Source organism: Molossus molossus, unplaced genomic scaffold (assembly GCF_014108415.1).
Source record: "Molossus molossus isolate mMolMol1 unplaced genomic scaffold, mMolMol1.p scaffold_m16_p_1, whole genome shotgun sequence".
NCBI classification, from domain to species: Eukaryota; Metazoa; Chordata; class Mammalia; order Chiroptera; family Molossidae; genus Molossus; species Molossus molossus.
The window spans coordinates 189,913,206-189,932,120 of NW_023425344.1; the positions used below are offsets into that span (position 1 = coordinate 189,913,206).

General features: G+C 42.7%; 1 protein-coding gene across 2 annotated transcripts in view; it reads right to left on the reverse strand.

Annotated features, from left to right (window-relative positions):
- LEO1 (LEO1 homolog, Paf1/RNA polymerase II complex component) overlaps window positions 1-18,915 on the reverse strand; it is a 33,538-nt gene that overhangs the window by 2,003 nt on the left and 12,620 nt on the right. The window contains exons 5-11 of one of the 2 annotated variants that reach the window (XM_036243238.1): window positions 14,664-14,809; window positions 13,824-13,908; window positions 11,158-11,252; window positions 10,543-10,677; window positions 8,868-9,003; window positions 6,463-6,649; window positions 3,867-3,964 (exon numbers count right to left, since the gene is read on the reverse strand). In XM_036243238.1, coding sequence (XP_036099131.1) covers window positions 3,867-3,964; window positions 6,463-6,649; window positions 8,868-9,003; window positions 10,543-10,677; window positions 11,158-11,252; window positions 13,824-13,908; window positions 14,664-14,809 — 882 coding nt within the window. The remainder of the gene's footprint in view (window positions 1-3,866; window positions 3,965-6,462; window positions 6,650-8,867; window positions 9,004-10,542; window positions 10,678-11,157; window positions 11,253-13,823; window positions 13,909-14,663; window positions 14,810-18,915) is intronic. The other variant, XM_036243244.1, reaches the window with a different exon arrangement.

Consider the following 18,915-nt stretch of genomic DNA (forward strand, 5'->3'; position numbering starts at 1 on the left):
ACAATTCGGTTCTCCACCAAGCTGCTCACAGAAAAAATGTCTGGGTTGTTGAACAAGCTTGGGTTTTTGATTTTGACCTGACAACCCTTTCTTGCTGATACATCAGCATGACAAAATGTGTCTCTCAGGCCACAAACTAATGAGAGAATGCGCCAGTATAAGTCAGTTTACCGCTAACATCTCAGGAAATTGTGCTGTAAATATTTTTATGGGGCTTTTTTTTTTTTTTTTTCCAAAATGAACGATTAGCATAATTTAAAAACATAAAGAGGCCATCAAGAGTGCTAATGTTGCTAAGGGAGTAAAAGAAACAATGATCACATGCAACGGAAGAGGGTGACAAGCCGTCGCTGACTTGGACTAAGGTAACGCAGGAGGTGGCAGTGACAGCATTTTGGAGGTAGTGACAGTGAAAAAGTGAAGACGCTGCACACTGACCTCCTGAAAGACACCCCTGGTCAGAGTGCTGAAAGGGATTCGGTTAAGGCGAGTAGGGGCTGGTTCGATAAATTTAAGAAAAGAAGTGTTTGTTTATAGGTTAAACAGTACATTAACTAGGTACTGTATATAAGAAAGGTTAAAACAGGGAATCACTTGGGGGTCTAGAACAAATTAATTCCATGTAGATAATTTCTAATGGGAAAATGATTCCGTTTTTGAACAAACTGCTTCTCGAACAACCTTCCGGAATGAATTAAGTTCGAGAACTGAGGCTTCACTGTGCATCTTTAGTGTAATGGTGAACCAGAAACAAGCTGGGCCCATTTCTTTCAGGCAGGGGTCAGCAAATTTTTGGTAAGGGACCAAATAAGAAAGGTCTTAGCCATTGCAAAACATACGGTTTCTGTTGCAACCACTCAACTCTGCCACTGCAGCAGGAAAACATCTACAGACAATACATAAACAAACATGAGTGGGTTACAATCAAACAAGCCAGATTTAATGACTGAAAGAATAATTTCTAATCTCAAACATCAAAACTAATTAGCAGGGGACTAAAAACAATTCTAGAAAAATTCAAAACCATAAGTCAGAAATCATACTTCCAAGTAATCTAAAAAGATCTTAGTCCCAGAATATAATTTAAAGTGGGCCCAGGCAGCTGCTATCCAAGGCACATGGCAAAGGGAAACAGAAATCAATTTTGGAGGAATCCATCAATCTGGGCCTCAAAATTTCCATTCATCTGAGCTAAGTAAATCATTTAATCACAGAACACATAGAGAAGTAAGTCATCAAAAAATAGAGCCAAAAAAAAAAAGAGCCAGCAGAACTACATTAAGTCCTCACTTAATGTCAATAGAATTCTGCAACTTTACTTGAAAGGATGTACAGTGAAACCAATTTTAACACAGGCTATCTGACACAAACAAGAATCAAGTTCTTATGTACACATATCGATATTATAATAAAACGATGTTGAACATTATTTGAGGACCTGTTGTAACAGGCAGTAAAACCACACATTTTTTAAAGATTTCAGACACTGGAAACAGCAGACATAAAAGATCATATAAATAAGTTAAAAATATTTAAAGACATAAAAAGGAGAAACGGAAAATATGAGTTAGGAGCATGAGTTTTAAAAATGACAAATTTGCCCAGCCAGTGTGACTCAGTGGTTGAGCATCGTCCCATGGACTGAGAGGTCCGGGTTCGATTCCTGATCAGGGCACATGCCCAAGTTATGGGATCGATCCCCAGCAGGGAGCATGCAGGAGGCAGCCGATAGATAGAAACACTGATGCGAGAGAGAACCATCTCTCCCTCTCCCTGCCTCTCTATCTAAAAATCAATAAAAATATATTTAAAATAAATAAAATAAAAATAACAACTTTGAAAAGAAAAAACTAAATCTCTAGCAATGAAAATGAAAACAAAGTAAAAACTCAATGAAAGTTATTAATGCCCTGGCCAGTATGGCTCAGCGGTTGGAGCATCAGCCTGCGGATCAGAGAGTCCCGGGTTCGGTTCCCGCTAGGGGCATGTACCAAAAAAAAAAAGGAGTTCTTAACAACGTACAAGACACGGCTGAAGAAAGAAGCAGTGAATTAGAAGCAGGATCTGAAGAAACATCCTAGAACACAGAGACAAAGATATAAAATATGAAAGACAGTATGAGAGTTATGGAGGGTAAAGAAGGAATAACATGCATCTAATCAGTTTTATAAAAGAGAGAAAAAATGGTAAAAAATTAGTATCTGAAAAATTTTCCAAAATGATGAAAAGACACCAATCTACAGATACAGAAGTCTAATGAATCCCAATCACAAAAATAAAAAGAAACACAAAATAGATATCACAGTATAATTCAAGAACACCAGATACTTTAAAAACCTAAAAAGACTTGAATAACATACATAAGTCCTGGAGATGTAATGGGCAGCATGGTGACCACAGTTAACGATCTGTATTACATATCTGAAAGCTGCTAAGACAGAACCAAGAATAAAAGTTCTCATCCCGCCCTGGCCGGTTTGGCTCAGCGGTTAGAGCGTCGGCCTGCGGTCCGGAGAGACCCGGGTTCGGTTCCCGCTAAGGGCACGTACTTCGGTTGCAGTTTGTCCCCGGCCCTGGTTGGTCGTGCGGGTGGCAGCCACTCGATGTGTCCCTTCACGTCGAAGTTTCTCTCTCTCTCTCCCTTCCTCTCTCTCCCCACTCTATCTGTACAAAAAATATCCTCGAGTGAGGATAAAAAAAAAAAAAGTTCTCATCCCAAGAAAAAAAATTTACAACTATGTGTGGTGATAGATATTGACCAGATTTACTGCAGTGATCATTTCACGATACATATATCAATCAATCATTATGTCGTATATCTGAAATTGATATTTATATGTCCAATTATATCTCAAAAAAGATATAAAATTTTTTAGTATCTCTACTCTTATCATTTGAAAAGGATACTGTTAAGAATATAAGTTAAAATTACTTTGAGCCCTGGCCAGTTTGGCTCAGTGGTTGGAGTGTCAGCCTGTGGACCAAGAGTCCCAGGTTCGGTTCCCGCTAGGGGCATGTACCAAAAAAAATTACTTTGGAATTTTTTTTTCAATAATAAAAGTAAATTTATCTTAATTTCTTGAATTACTCCATATTATTTCAAATACTATTTCATCTAAATTTAAAAATTAGTTCTTTTCTTCCATCAGAATTATTTCCATGACTTAAAAATTATGAAAATAGCCCTGGTTGGTCTTGCTCAGTGGTTAGAGCATCGACCCATGGACCGAAGAATCTCAGGTTCAATTCCCAGTCAAGGGCACATACCTGGGTTGCACGTTCGATCCCTGGCCCCAGTCAGGGTCATGCAGGAGGCAACCAATCGTTGCATCTCTCTCACATCGATGTTTCTCCCTCTCTCTCCCCCTCCCTCCCTTTCAATCTATCTAAAAATCAATGGAAAAATATCTTCGAGGATTAACAACAACTACGTGTGTGTGTGTGTGTGTGTGTGTGTGTGTGTGTGTATGAAAAAAGAGAGAGAGAGAGACACAGCTTCTGAATTACCACACTGAATGGCTTCTAGTTCTCCAGCCGAGCCTTGGTATGCCATGGCCATGGGTTTTTTTTCTCACAGGCCTTTGCATCCACCTGGCATGCCCACCCTGACCGCCATGCCCTGCAAGCTAACGCTCTTTCCTCAACACCCAGTGAAAGGTGTCCTTCTCTGAGCAGCCTTCCAACACCCACCCACACAGGTGCCAGCCCCCCACCCCGGCCACTCCTAGTCCTGTCACTGCCCTTGTCTCACTGAAGCTCAGTGAAGCGCGTAGACATCTGCGGCGCTCCCGGGCTATGAGCTTGTTTTCATTCCCGGAGCTGACATGTGGGGATAGAGTAATTCCTTAGAATAAATTTGGTTTTACCTCATCACTGTTGAGTTTCTTTGCTTTGAGTAATCTTTGAGCCTTATCTTCTTCGGACCCCTCATCACTGTCTGACGAATAGATTCTGGCTCGTTCTTCTGGAAGCAGAGAAGAGAAATGTGAGTGACTTTCCAAGACAGCCATCTGTTCGTTCCTGGGCCTGCCTATGATGAAACCTTTAGTTCCTTCCATACATTTCCAGAGAAAGCAAATAATTTAAAATGTTTTGATTTGAAGATAGATGTAAGTTCAGATATGTTGCAATGAAGCACTTACCCTCTCAAAATACACGAATGGTTCACATGACCACTGTCAATACTGAAACGGCTGTCTGCAAGGTGACTAAAGAAACAGACGCCACTACTCTTCTACAATAAGCTATTAAAGCCCAAGTCGTTCTTTCATGGGGGATAAAGTTAATCCCAAAATAAGCTTTGAAGATAAAAGAAGAGGTGGTTTCCTGGTCCTGTAAAGACCTTTTGTTGCCAGGTAGACATTTCAAAAGGAGATGCAGACGAGGGGTCATTTCTGACGCCCCAGCCCAGGCGAATCTTGGGTGGAGGAACTGCCGCCTGCTGCAGACCAGCCCTCCTGCCTCCGAACCAAAGCTTCCCTTCTCCCCGCTCCCTGCCTCTCTGACTACTGGAGAGGACTGAACGCTGATGAACTTGTCTGTAAGGTTTTAAATCTCTGGTGAATTAAATATATCTTTCTTCCTTAAAGGATCCTCAATATTTTGTTTTTATGTGGTTATTTCCACATTTAATCTTTTCTGTGGGAAATTAGCACTAACAACAATAAAAGCTCTCTACTATAGTTCAGAACTAAATCATAGGTAGGAAGGAAGGAAGGAGCAAAGTGCACCAGAGCAAACGCAGTCTCTGAGGAAAAGGAGGGGTTTCACAGGACAGTCACAGAGAGGAGAGCTAAACGTTCTTAAAATGTATCATTCAATGCCCGGCTGGTGTGGCTCAGTAGTCGAGCGTCGACCCATGCACCAAGAGGTCGCCGCTTCAATTCCCAGTCAGGGCACATGCCCAGGTTGTGGGCCCGATTCCCACTCGGGGGGCATGCAGGAGGCGGCCAATCGATCTTCTCTCTCATCAATGTTTCTATCTTTCTTCCTCTTCCTCCCTCTCTCTCTAAAATCAATAAAGAATTTTTTTTTTAAATGATTCACACCCAGGCCAGTTTGGCTCAGTGGTAGAGCCTCAGCTTGCAGATGGAGTTGCAGGTTCAATTCCGGCCAAGAGCATGTACCTCAGTTGCGGTTCATCCCCAGCCCTGGTTGGGGTCATACGGGAGGCAACAGGTCGATGTGTCCCTCTCACGTCGATGTTTCTCTCTCTCCCTTTCTCTCCCTTCCACTCTATCTGAAGATAAACAAAAAAATATCCTCAGGTGAGGATTAAAAAAAAAGTATCACTCAACAGGGGCAAACTAGGATGCATGGTCATCCACAGTTTACCTTACACTGTACGGTAGTTCCCAAAGCTCCACCAGACAGAATTTGGAGAGAACTAAAGCCTCATTTTACAGATGCGAACACAATATCCAGAGATGTGAAGTCACTTGCCTAAAGCTGAGGGGTGGTACAAACAATAACAGCAGTTTCAGGTAACATTTACCTAGTACTTCTTACGTGCCAGACACTGGTGAATTACTTTATATGTACTATATCCTTCAATTTTTAAAACAACCTCGTGGTGTAGGTACTGTTATAGGTTGTTTTTCACGATTAGGTAACAGAAGGGAAGTACTGCAACTCCCCAAAAGTGATCCAAGTAAGAAGTGGCAGAACTGAGACTGGAGCAACAGGACCGGAGTCCAGCCAAGGCTCCCACCTTCCGCTTCAGTCTGCTTTTCCGCAGGCCATCTCGCTGCCAGCTGCGGGACCCCAGTACCGTTACCGAGGTACTCGCCTCCGAAGTCAGCTGGCCTTGGTTCAAGAACTGTCCACTTACAACTATGTGTCTTTAGGGCAAATTTACTCAACCTCCCAAAGTCTCTGTTTCCTCGGTAAAAACAAGACAAAAATGGACCTTGAGGGCATTATGCTGAGTGAAATAAGTCAAAGGAAGACAATATAGTATGATCTCACTTATCTGTGGAATATAAAACAAACAAACAAACAAAACACACCAAGCTCACAGACACAGAGAACAGATGGTAGTTCCAGAGGCAAAATGGGTGACGGGAGTAAAAAGCTACAAACTTCCTGTTGAAAAGTAAGTGATGGAGCCCTGGCTGGTCTGGCTCAGCGGATCAGCCTGTAGACCAGAGTCACAGGTTCAATTCCGGTGACGGGCACCTCAGTTGTGGTGTGATCCCTAGTCCTGGTCAGGAACGTGCAGGAGGCAACCAATCAATATATCTCTCACATGGATGTTTCTATCTCTTCTCTCCCTTCCTCTCTCACTAAAAAAGCAATAAAAACATATTTAAAAAATTTTTTTAAAAATCAATGGAAAAATATCCTCGGGTATTAACAAAATAAATAAATAAAAATAAAATGTCCAGTGAGTGGGCATTCAGAGCATGCCCAGTGCAAAAATAAATTCTTAAATCCTGAAATGAAATTCCTGCACAAACTCACCTCGAATGCCCCCTTTGTATCGATTCTTAATGGCAGCTAAGCTGATGGACTCCTCGCCTTCCTCCTCCTCATCATATCGATCAGGTTCGAGGTAACTAGCACTCAGCCCCCGCTGGTGCTGTTTCTCTCTCATTCGGCGCTGCTGAGATTCCCTACGAATAGAAGCCCTCAAACGTTCTTCTTCTTTCTGTAGAGAAGCAAATAAACCACTGAACTTAACAAAATGAGTTCATTTAGTGCCCACTTGAAACTACCTCTATATAAAGAATGTAATGCCTAGCCCAAGATTACACCTATTTCCTATGTCTTCAGAGTAGTCATCTCCAAGCCACACCTGTCACCACACATACACAGTGACGGCCGTGTTCAGGTCTAAGGCGCGAAGGCCACGCAGGGGGAGAGGCAGAAGGCTCCTCACACTCGCCATCCGATCAGGACGGGCACAGGCACAGTCTCGGGAGCTGCACCGGCCCCTGTGCTGCCAGTCAGAGCCCAGAGAGCAGCCACCAGCCTGAGCAATGCCATCCAGTGAGCAATGCCAGCGCCGGAGGGAGGCTGTTTCTGTTCACCCAACACAGACACCTGACTTGCCCGGGCTCCACCAAACCACCACAGCGCCCAGATATTCCTGTCTGGGCCCCTCGGCTCCTGACGCCAGGATGGGAAGGTGCAGGTAGGGGAGGGTCCCTGAGGCCCAAAGTAGAGCCCTCACCCCCTTCCATCTGCCTGGTGTTCCACAAGTTGGGGTTCACAAGGCACAGACAGGATATGAGAGGTCAGGGATATTCTGGCATTTCTCTGAAGTCCTCATTTAATTGTTCTGTATTACTCCATATAACTCTAATTCTGTTGCTAGACATTCTATGCAGCAAGTTGTTTCATTACCCAGAATGTGGTTGTACTGAGTGTAGAGTAAAAATCACTGTAGCAGGACAGGGATTAAGAACAAACTAGCTGATTCCTTGTGCATTTCCATGGAAGCTGGGGGAAGTGAAGGAGGACTTGGGGGATTTCTCAAGGTGTCCAGAAGGGTCTTCCAATGAATGCTAAGACTGGAGTCTACAGGTCCCTCCAGCTCCCTGGTGGAGAAAAGCCAATACCCCTGCTCACCACTGGGTTAGGCACTGCTACTGACGCTGGTTTAGTTAACCTGCCTCCATGAGCAAAAAATAAAAGGAGTAAAAACACAAGTAGTTTGGTTCAGGGCCAAACCTACAGCAGAGTCTGACAGTGAGATTACTAAGAAAGACCTGGAGGCAACCAGAGCGTCTTAGCCTCAGTGTGCCCTGCTGCACCAAGGAACGAAATCTCATGAAGCAGGCAGGGCAAAGGCCAGCATCTAGCAGGGATCACAGAAGATGAACAGGAGAAAGTGAGGCTGTACCACTGCCTTTAGCTACTAAAGCAAGTGCTGCACAATCGGCCAATAGTGTCAATACGAACATACACTCCATCATTTAGGGACAATGCTTCACGGTTGAATTTGTGCCTGACAGTTGTCTTAGTTTGACAACCTACCAGGTAGAATGTCACAAACTGCCCTTAAAAACCACATCCATGCCCTGGCCGGTTTGGCTCAGTGGTTAACGAGCGTCATCCTGCGGTACAGAGACCCAGGTTCGGTTCCCGCTAAGGGCATATACCTGGGTTGCAGTTTGTCCCCGACCCTGGTTGGGTCATGCAGGTGGCAGCCACTTCATGTGTCCCTTTCACGTCGATATTTCTCTCCCTCTCTCTCTCCCTTCCACTCTATCTGAACAAAAAATAGAAAAATGTCCTCAGGTGAGGATAAAAGAAAAAACCACATCCATGCCTGGCAGGTGTGGCTCAGTGGTTGAGTGTCGACCCATGCACCAAGAGGTCGCCAGTTTAATTCCAGTCAGGGCACATGCCCAGGTTGTGGGCCTGATCCCCAGTAAGGGGTATGCAGGAGGCAGCCAATTGATATTCTCTCTCATTGATGTTTCTATCTCTCTCTCCCTCTCCCTTCCTCTCTCTAAAATCAATAAAGAGAAAAAATTTTTTTTTAAAAACCACATCCATCCACTCTTTGCCCGATTCTCCTTCAGGCACTCTCCCGTTCCATCTTCTGTCCTATTCTCATTCTCTTTTAGACACAGTCACTAGCATTTCCACTGATTTTTGCCATGAATTCTAAACCAGACATAAAGGATTTAATCATATTTGCAAGTATCTGTGGAAGTTCAGATTATCTCAGTCACAGGTCTGGTTTATAACCACATTTCACCCATCGTTTGGCAAACTCACGTCTGGACATGAATCCAGCTGCCTGTTCGTGTCAGCAGAAGGGACAGAGGTGAGTCGCTGAGAGATGATTAACAAATATTTTGGGAAATGCTATTCTCAATATACCAAAAATCCCAGGATAAGCGTGGCCAACATACCTTAATCATCTCCGTGCGCTGGCATTCGGGATCACGACCAGCCATCGGCAAGATTCTAATCTTCTGTGTCTTTGAACATCGATCTGCAAGTGACAGGGTCATCTTTCTATGTGTGGCACTGTCTGTAGAGTGAGGTCTGCAGGACATAAACAAAAACGTCTCACTATTTACCATATACATTTGTGAGACAATCACATCAACATCACAGAAACAAAAGGCCAGTGACCATTTCGGTCTCTAGGTAAAAAAGGCAGGGACACTAAACTGAATAGACTAGGTGGGAGATTTTGAACTTCCTTCATTCCGTGGCTCACTGAAGCAGTCTTATCTTACGGGTAAAGTAAGACACGGAAAGCTGGAATAAAAAAGGCTTCACAAAGAACGATCACCATGTAAAGCAGTATGTGGCCAGGCTCAGCATTTACCGAATACTACGTGGCAGGCATAGTGCTTGTGTTTTATATCTTATCTGAATTCACTGTCGCAGCTACTCTATGAGATCATTATTACATTTTACATATTAGAAAACCGAGGCAAAGAGAGGTTGAGAAAGTTGCACAGTCACATATGTGGAAACAGGACTCAAATATAAGTTTATCTGACTCCAAAGCCTATACTTTACAGCCGTTTTCAACCTGTGGGTCGTAAGCCCTTTGGGGGTCAAATGACCCTTTCACAGGGATCGCCTAAGACATAACAGTAGCAAAATTACAGTTGTGAAGTAGCAATGAAAATAGTTTTATGGTTTGGGGTTGCCACAACATGAGGAACTATATTAAAGGTTTGAGGCATTAGGAAGGTTGAGAACAACGGCTAGACCATTACAGTTCTCAAAAAGCTAAGTCAGAACCAAGATTACTGTGCCCTTTAAACATAAGCATTACCCAAGGGGGATGAACTGCTTAGAATCAAGGAAAGAAACACACGAATATTTCAGTGTAGTGTCTCCATTGTCTGGAGAAGGGGAAAGCTCTCACCAGCTGACCCGAGTGTCCTGGGCTGCTCAGGGGATACGTCCCTGGAGTGGCACTGGAGGAAGCTGCCTAAGGACCAGGATGACCCCAGCCTTCACACCTGCCACTCATCGCTTTTCCTCTGACTGCAAGCACACTAACAACCTCTAGTTATCAGCCTCCCAATCCACCTTACTAAGAAGAAAAGACGTGCCCCGCCGGTGTGGCTCAGTGGTTGAGCATCAACCCATGCACCAAGAGGTAGCATTTTCGATTCCCGGTCAGGGCACATGCCCAGGCTGTGGGCCTGATCCCCAGTGGGGGGCATGCAGGAGGTGGCCAATTGATGTTCTCTTTCATCGATGTTTCTATCTCTCTCTAAAATCAATAAAGAGAAAAAATAAATAAAAAGAAAAGACACCCTAACTAGCAAGTGTTCTAGGCCTCTTGGCAGGTATAGTAACCATCTGAATTAGAAGCTGGCATTCTGGTTTACATAACAGTCTCCTCTAAGTTTGGTTAGCATGACCTGGCTCCTTGTGAAACAGCAACTTTTAGTGCACTAGACAAAACAGCCTTTGAACCTCGAGAGCTGAGAGCCAGATCTTGGTCTTTGGCAAACTATGCTGTGAGATCATGTCAATCAAGAGTCAGGCATTTTGGACAACATCTATATTTTACTGCTTTACTGTAACAAATAGTACACTGATAAGAGCAGTTACCTGAACGTGAGCTTGGTTTTAAAGACAGCCTGTCCCTGTAGACCAGTACCTTGTCTTATAAAAAGATGGTTGTGATCGCCTTGCAGTGGAGCTTTGTAAACATCAAACACTTCATTGCCCAGATGCAGAGACATGCTGAAAAGGAACACTTCACACATTAAAAGCCATAATGTACCATTTTAATTGACTTAAAATATTCTGCTCCCTCTCCTTACAGAGAACCCAAAAGAAAAGAGTAAAGAAGACATGATGTGAAAAGCAACTACTTCAGAGTAAAACGTGCTGTGATGTTTACTCAGCCTCTACCACCTTCCCAGAGAAAAGTCGTTTTTCTAAAATGCTTACAGTGAGCAGGGAGCTATGGGGAGGGGAGCTGGTGCCACTTTTCAAAATTACTATGCTGTAGCCAACGAGGATGATCACATTTTTGGCCACCACCCTACATGACCCTCAACTACCTACTTAATTCTCTCAGATTCTCTATTCATGCCAGGGACTAAGCAATGAAAATTATTGAATAAGAGGTGGCCCACAAATAAGGTCTTATTCCAAAGCGTGACCCTTCTAGCCACAGTCTGGGGACCTCAGCCCTCCTCAGGCAGGCATCGTGCTCACCTTCCATCTGACCACTTGACTATCCGAGCGTTGCTTTCTTTAATTTCATTTCCTTCTTCGTCCCTTCGTATTCTCCATCGTATAGTATTTTCTACCTGTTTTAAAGCATAAATGCCTTAGAACACTGTATTTTCTGCTGTTTTCCTCAAGAAACACATAATTTAGAATAAGCATGCATAGGAGGTGACAGGAAAACATAAAACATTGAAGCTCTCTTTTTTAAATAACCTACAGATGCTGAATAATTGAACAACAATAAAAATATGCTTAAGTGAATTTCTGAGCTCCTAGTGCTGGAGTCACAGAGGGAACTGAGCGCCAGAGCATCGGAGCAGATGCTCTATCTGCAGTAGCCCTGGGATGTTCTAAGACACAGTACAAGCTACCAGAACAGGAGATAAGGCCTGAAGCTACGTGAGGTAGCAATTTAGAATTGCAACTCCCTACATAAAGCGGGTTCTCTTACAGGGCGAAAAACCCTGTGAATACAGGACCAAAACACTATGCCCACTGGCCTAAGGAGATAAGGAAAAAGAAATACCCTATGAAAATTAAAACCCCAGGTTTGGGCAGATTTGAAGTCTAACTTTACTTTCACCACATGGAAGGGAAATACCAGGCAGATCTGAAAAACATTCAAGAGCTTCCTAAAATGAAAACCACTGTTACTGCAATATAAATCAGTGGGACTTCTGGGAAAATACAGTATACTAAATGCATGTAGTTGATCACTGCTGCACCCGAGAAACCCACTAACATAATGGTGAAGAATTAGAAATGGGTACACTCCAGGATAAAGAGTGTGTGAATTAAGACAGCAGCAAGGAGAAGCCAACACTCTGAAAACTGACAGCTCTAAACCCATCCTTCCCTAGGCCTAGGCCTGTTCCCTTCCATCAACCCTAAAAGCAGCTGCTCCCATTTCCACTGAGAATTTCGGGATCTCCATTATGTTAGATGCAACTGTCTTTGCAACTGGCTTCTAATTGTTCCCTTCCAGATTTCCACCTTACCTTCTTTATTCCTCACTAAAAAAATAAACGTGAGGCTGGCTAATTAAAGAACTCAGCAATAGCCTGACCAATGTGGCTCAGTGGATTGAGAATCGTCCCATGGACTGAGAGGTCCCGGTTCGATTCCTAGTCAGGGCACGTGCCCGGGTTATAAGCTCGATCTCCAGTAGTGGGCGTGCAGGAGGCAGCTGATGGATGTAATCCCTCTCACATGGATGTTTTTAGCTCTCTCTCCCTTCTTCTCTCTCTATAAAATCAATAAAAACATATTTTAGCGCAATCGGTATGGCCCAGTGTTTAAGCGTTGACCCATGCACCAAGAGGTTGTTGGTTCCATTCCCAGCCAGGGCACATGCCCAGGTTGTGGGCCAAATCCTCAGAGGGAGGGCATGCAGGAGGCGGCCAACTGATGTTCTCTCATCAATGTTTCTCTCTCTCTCTCTTCCTCTCTAAAATCAATAAAGAAAAAAAAAATTTTTTTTTAAAGAGAGAGGAGTGATGAAATTTCACGGAAAAGCTTTGGAAGCCCATGCATTTCGGACAGAAACTATCTTATCTCAAGGTTGTTTAGGTAGTTGTGGATCTATCAGACTTGAAGGGAAAGAACTGTTCTAAAAATTCAAACTCCTAGTCTAAGATTGCCACTACCTAACATTCCAACACCATGTACAATACCCACTAAAAAAGAAAGTATTTACAGGAAATCCTTCAGATTTAAGAATTGAAATTGCACGGCTCCAGTTTTAGCATAGTGAGTGCAACTGCTTCTTGTACTCTGGCACAACTCAGCTCTAAAGTATCTGCTTAGTCTACATCCACCTTGATTAAAAGATTAGAGGCTCTCTTTGGATAGAGGTAACAAGACAGTACAAGGTGTCAAAAAGAAGCATTAATAGGAATTTAGTACAATAAAACTGCCTCCTAAGAGTCAACAAGAGCAATCAGAAGGCTACAAAGAAGGCCACAATGGGAAGTGTTGGGTATGAGTAACACATTCTCCTTTTGTATATAATTTGTTTATCCATAGATCAAAGAACCTGAAAAATTTCCTCTTGCAGAAAACTGTTACAACTTAACCACAGTACATATGAAGATAGTTGTTCTAAAATACCAAACCACAGTACTCTTTATTCTGAAGGAAGTAGCTAATAATTTTTTAAAGCATCAAAAAACTGTAACAGCAAGCCCTGGCTGGTTTGGCTCAGCAGTTAGAGTGTCAGCCTGCGGTCCAGAGAGACCCGGGTTTGGTTCCCACCCGGCGCGTGTACCTTGGTTGCAGTTTGTCCCCGGCCCTGGTTGGTCGTGCGGGTGGCAGCCACTCGATGTGGCTCTTTCACATCGATGTCTCTCTGTCTCTGTCTCTGTCTGTCTGTCTCTCTCTCTCTGTTCCTCTCTCTCCCTCCCACTCTACCTGAACAAAAAATGGAAAAATTTCCTCGGGTGAGGATAAAAAAAAAAAAGTATAACAGCAAGAAAAGTGTTAGAAAAGTGACACATTTACAGAGCAAAACCTATATATTTTCTTCCTAAACAAAATCTGAAAAGGAATACAATTCATTTGCTGATAAAACAGGAAACATAAAAAATCATTTTCAAAGCTCAAGTTTTACTTTATTAAAGAAAACAAGAAAGGAGTAAAGCATGGAATGGTACCTTTAATTTTAACCTGGTTCGACCTTCTTCATCCAGCATTTCCTCATCTTCAAATTCATCTTCATAATATTGAGGATCAAAAGGTCTACAAATTGTTTTTTAAATAAACAATGAATCATATTTTGTAGAGATTATCACTGCTATATAACATATCTATTAATATACACCACTATACAAAAAAAAAATAATATAATTAAAGTTCAAAGTGGTCAAATATCTTCACATTCAACTTCAAGGAAGTATTCAAATTATTGCACTTTCTTGACATGTGGCATTGATACATGTTGCTGGAAATAAAGTGCAAGAAAGGCTAAATATTCAAAATATTCTTTATTCTTTATTATGAATCTTCAAGGAATAGGCCATGCATGCTCTAATTTTCCACATCATTTTGCTTGGGGAGAAAAGTTTAAATCACACAAGAATTTGCATAATATTAGTGAATAATACCCACAAACACTATTTAACTATCCAAAAACATTATAGCTTTTCTAGATCTGCAACGGCTACTACAATGGACATTTGCCATTTCCCTAACAAATTTCACTACTCTCAATTTCAGCATTTTCAGGGAAGTACTAGTCAAAAACACCCAAAGCTTATGATATCTGTTAATTACTAAGTATCAAACTGCTAAAAATAATCACGAGCATTAAAAGTCTCCTTTATCAATATAATAGTCTATACTTTTTCTATCACAGAATATGCTTGATTTATTTCTTCAGAGATACATGACCAATGTTCCATTTTGTGATTAGTCAACTCATGTAAAATAAAAAAAAAATCAACATTCCACATATTTCTATCCAACATCTAGAAACTTTTAAGTGATCGCCTTACCTGGGCTCTACACTGAGAAAGTTGGGCAGTTTGACAAAATACAAGTCATTTCCTAAGTCAGTGTTTACTTTGGGTATTTCTACTTCTATTCTGGTCTCAGGAATTGGTTCCTCCTCCTGTTGATCCTGAGGCAATCCATTTTCATCCTAGTAAAAAAAAAAAAATCGTAAAATTTTAGCGCTTTAACGGATCTTAGAAATGGTCTAGCTCAGTTTCTACACTTCAATTACTTAGGTAGGCAAGAAGCCTACTGAGACATCACTTTGGGGCTAAAGCAGCCCTCAATCCCCATTCCTATGCACCCAGCCCCCAAAAACCTCACGGGAAACAAGATCAGTTTAGAAGTATCAATGTAAGAAAATCTCTTCTGTAATAAATCTATGTTCCACATACTCACCAACAGAAGTGTGAAATTAATCAACACTTCAATATGAAGTCACTCTATTAAGAACAAAAATTATCAACACAGCACACATACACATCTTGGCATGAACAAGAAAAACATTTAAATCAATGGTTCTCAAATCACAGATCCTTGAAGTCTAATCTCTTAAAATATGCCACCAACCTCATGCTGGGCAGTTTTTTTTTTGTTTTTGTTTTTTTATCTTTATTGTTGAAAGTATTACAGATGTTCCTCCTTTTTCCCCCATTGATACCCCCCACCCACCACCTTTTCCCACACTGTTTTCTGTGTCCATTGGTTATGTATATATGCATTTAAGTTCTTTGGTTTATTTCTTCCCACCCCCCCTTCCCTTTGAGGTTCCTCAGTCTAGCAACCAATTTCTACTTCTTAATCCCTTCACCTTTTTCACCCATTCCCCCATGCCCCCTCCCATCTGGCAACCAACAAAATGTTCTCTGTATCTATGAGAATGTTTCTGTTCTGTTTGTTCATTTTGTTTGTAGATTCAATTGTTGATAGCTATGTATTCATTGCCATTTTGTTTGTTCATATATTTTATCTTTTTCTTCAAAAAGACCCTTCAACATTTCATATAATAATGGTTTGGTGGTGATGAACTCCTTTAGCTCTTCCTTGTCTGGGAAACTCTTTATATGGCCATCGATTCTAAATGACAGCTTTGCAGGATAGAGTAATCTTGGTTGTAGGTTCTTGCTTTTCATCACTCTGAATATTTCTTGCCACTGCCTTCTATCCTGCAAAGTTTCTTTTGAGAAATCAGCTGACAATCTTATGGGAACTCCCTTGTAGGTAACTAGCTGCCTTTCTCTTGCTGCTTTTAAGATTCTCTCTTTGTCTTGAACCTTTTGCATTTTGATGATGATGTATCTTGGTGTGGGCCTCTTGGGGTTCATCTTGTTTGGGATTCTCTATGCTTCCTGGACGTGTATGTCTGTTTCATTCACCAAGTTAGGGAAGTTTTCTGCCATTATTGTTTCAAAAAGGTTTTCGATTTCTTGTTCTCTCTCTTCTCCTTCTGACACCCCCAAGATGCGAATGTTGGCACGCTTGAAGTTGTCCCAGAGGCTCCTTACACTTTCCTCATTTCTTTGGATTCTTTTTTCTTTTTGCTGTTCTGATTGTGTTTTTTTCTTCCTTATATTCCAAATCGATGGTTTGCTTCTTGGCTTTACCTACTATACTATTGAATCTGTGTAAATTGTTCTTTATTTCAGTTAGTGCCTCCTTCATTTCTGACTGTGCATCCTTCATTTCTGATTGCTCCTTTTTCATGCTCTTGGGGCCCTCACTAAGTTCACTGAGGTTCTCACTAAGCTCACTGAGCATCCTTATAAGCAGTATTTTGAACTCAGCATCTGTTAGGTTACTTATCTCCATTTCACTTAGTTCTTTTCCTGGGGTTTTGTTCTGTTCTTTCATTTGGGACCTGTTTGTCTCCTCATTTTGGCTGCCTCCCTGTGTTTGTTTCTATGTATTACTTAACAAGAGGTATGGGGCTCGCTGAGACCAAATGCTGCTTGTTTGAAAGAATTTAGGAAAACCTGAAGCAGGATCCAAGACAGGCCAATCCTATAGTTAACCAACTGGCAACAGCTTGGGTGGGCCTGAAAATTGGGTGGGGCGGGGCCTCAGGGAGTCACCAGGGTGGGGCTACCAGTGTGAGCCAGGTTGCTGGAGTCCCAGATATGGCGGCTGTCTGCCGTCCCAAGGAAGGGCTCACCAAAGGAACAAAGGCCTCTGACAGCATGTCTGTCCCAGAGAAAGCTCCCTCTCCAGCCCTCACTCCAATGCCAAACAGCTCAGTTCTTCCCTGTATGTCTCTGGTGCCCCTCGAGCTGCCTCCCCTCCAAGCTTAGAGGGAGAGAGTTCAGTAAGTCAGTGCGCGGGCCCTTTAAGAGGAGCTGCCTCGGGCTCCAGCCGCCTCAGCCTCCCTGAGCCTCAGTTCCCGCTAGTTTTTCTAGCCAGAAGTTATGAGGACTTCTCCTCCTGGCACTAGAACCCTGAGCGGGGCACCTGGTGTGGGACGGGGACCCCTCAATCCTCAGGGAGGACCTTCCCAGGTGAGGTATCCTCCAAATTCTTTTTTTTTATCCTCACCCGAGGACTTTTTTTTTTTTGATATTTTGTTCAGATAGAGTGGGAGGGAGGGAGGGAGGGAGAGAGAGAGAGAGAGAGAGAAACATCGATGTGAAAGGGACACATCGAGTGGTTGCCACCCACACGACCAAACTGCAACCGAGGTACATGCCCTTAGCGGGAACCGAACCCGGGTCTCTCTGAACCACAGGCTGATGCTTTAACCACTGAGCCAAACCGGCCAGGGCTCCTCCAAATTCTTATCTGCCACACGTGGGTGTGGGACCAGCCCATCTGCCTCTGCTCCTCCTACCAGTCTCGATGCAGCTGCTTCTTTAATTCTGTAGTTGTAGGACTTCCATTCAGCTTGATTTTAGGTGGTTTTGAATGATGATTGTTCTATAGCTTATTTATTTTTTTATTTTTTTGTTTGAGAGATTTTTTTTTTCTTTCTTATTTTATTTTTGTTACATATGTTTCTCCTTTTTTACCCCATTGACACCCTCTTTCCCATCCCCCCCCCAACCCCATCCCTGGCTTTGTTGTCCATGTCCATTGGTTATGCATACATGCATGTAAGTTCTGTGGTTTATCTCTTCCCGCCCCTCACCACCCCCTCTTCTGAGAGTTGTCAGTCTGTACCCTACGTCCACGTCTCTGGGTCTACCCAATTCCTCAGACTGTTATGTTTATTATATTCCACAAATAAATGAGATCATGTGGTATTTGTCCTTTTCTGCTTGGCTTATTTCACTTAGAATAATACTTTCCAGGTCCCTCCATGTTGTCTCAAAGGATAAGAGATCTTTCTTTCTTACAGCTGCATAGAACTCCATTTTTTTTTCTTTATGTTATATTTTTTAGCCAGTTTCCCCTAATAGTAACATCTTGCAAAACTACAGTACAATGTCACAATCAAGAGTCAGGTAAAGCCCTGGCCGGTTTGGCTCAGCGGTTAGAGAGTCAGCCCGCGGTCCAGAGAGACCCAGGTTCGGTTCCCGCTAAGGGCACGTACCTCGGTTGCAATTTGTCCCCAACCCCGGCTGGGTTGTGCAGGTGGCAACCATTCGATGTGTCCCTTTCATGTCAATGTTTCTCTCTTTCTCTCCCTCCCGCTCTATCTGAACAAAAAATGGAAAAAAAAAGTTAAAAAAAAAAAAAAAAAGAGTCAGGTAAAGAACATTTCCACACCACAAAGACTCACGTTGCCTTTTTACAGCCACACCCACTTCACTGTTGCCCTCGCCCCTCCTTAATCTCAAACAACCATTCATTTCTTCTCCATTTCTTTTGTTTTTATCCTCACCCGTGGACATTCTTGCATTCATCTTTAGATAGAGCAGGAGGGAGAGAGAGAGAAACATCGACGTGAAAGGGACACATCAAGTGGTTGCCACCCACACGACCCTAACCAGGGCCAGGGACAAACTGCAACTGAGGTACTTGCCCTTAGCGGGAACCGAACCCAAGACTCTCTGGTCTGCAAGCTGACACTCTAACCACTGAACCAAACCGGCCAGGGCTCTTCTCCATTTCTAATTTTTGTCATTTCAAGAATGTTACATGAGTGGAATCATATAGTGTGTTAACTTTTGGGATTGGCTTTTTTTCACTCAGCATTATTTTCCTGGAACTTCACCCAAGCTGTTGCATGTGTCAGTTCAGTCTTTTTATTGGTGAGTAGTATTCCACGGTATGGATGTGCCAGGGCAGTTATTTCCCCTCCCCCTGAGGCCAAGAGTCCCT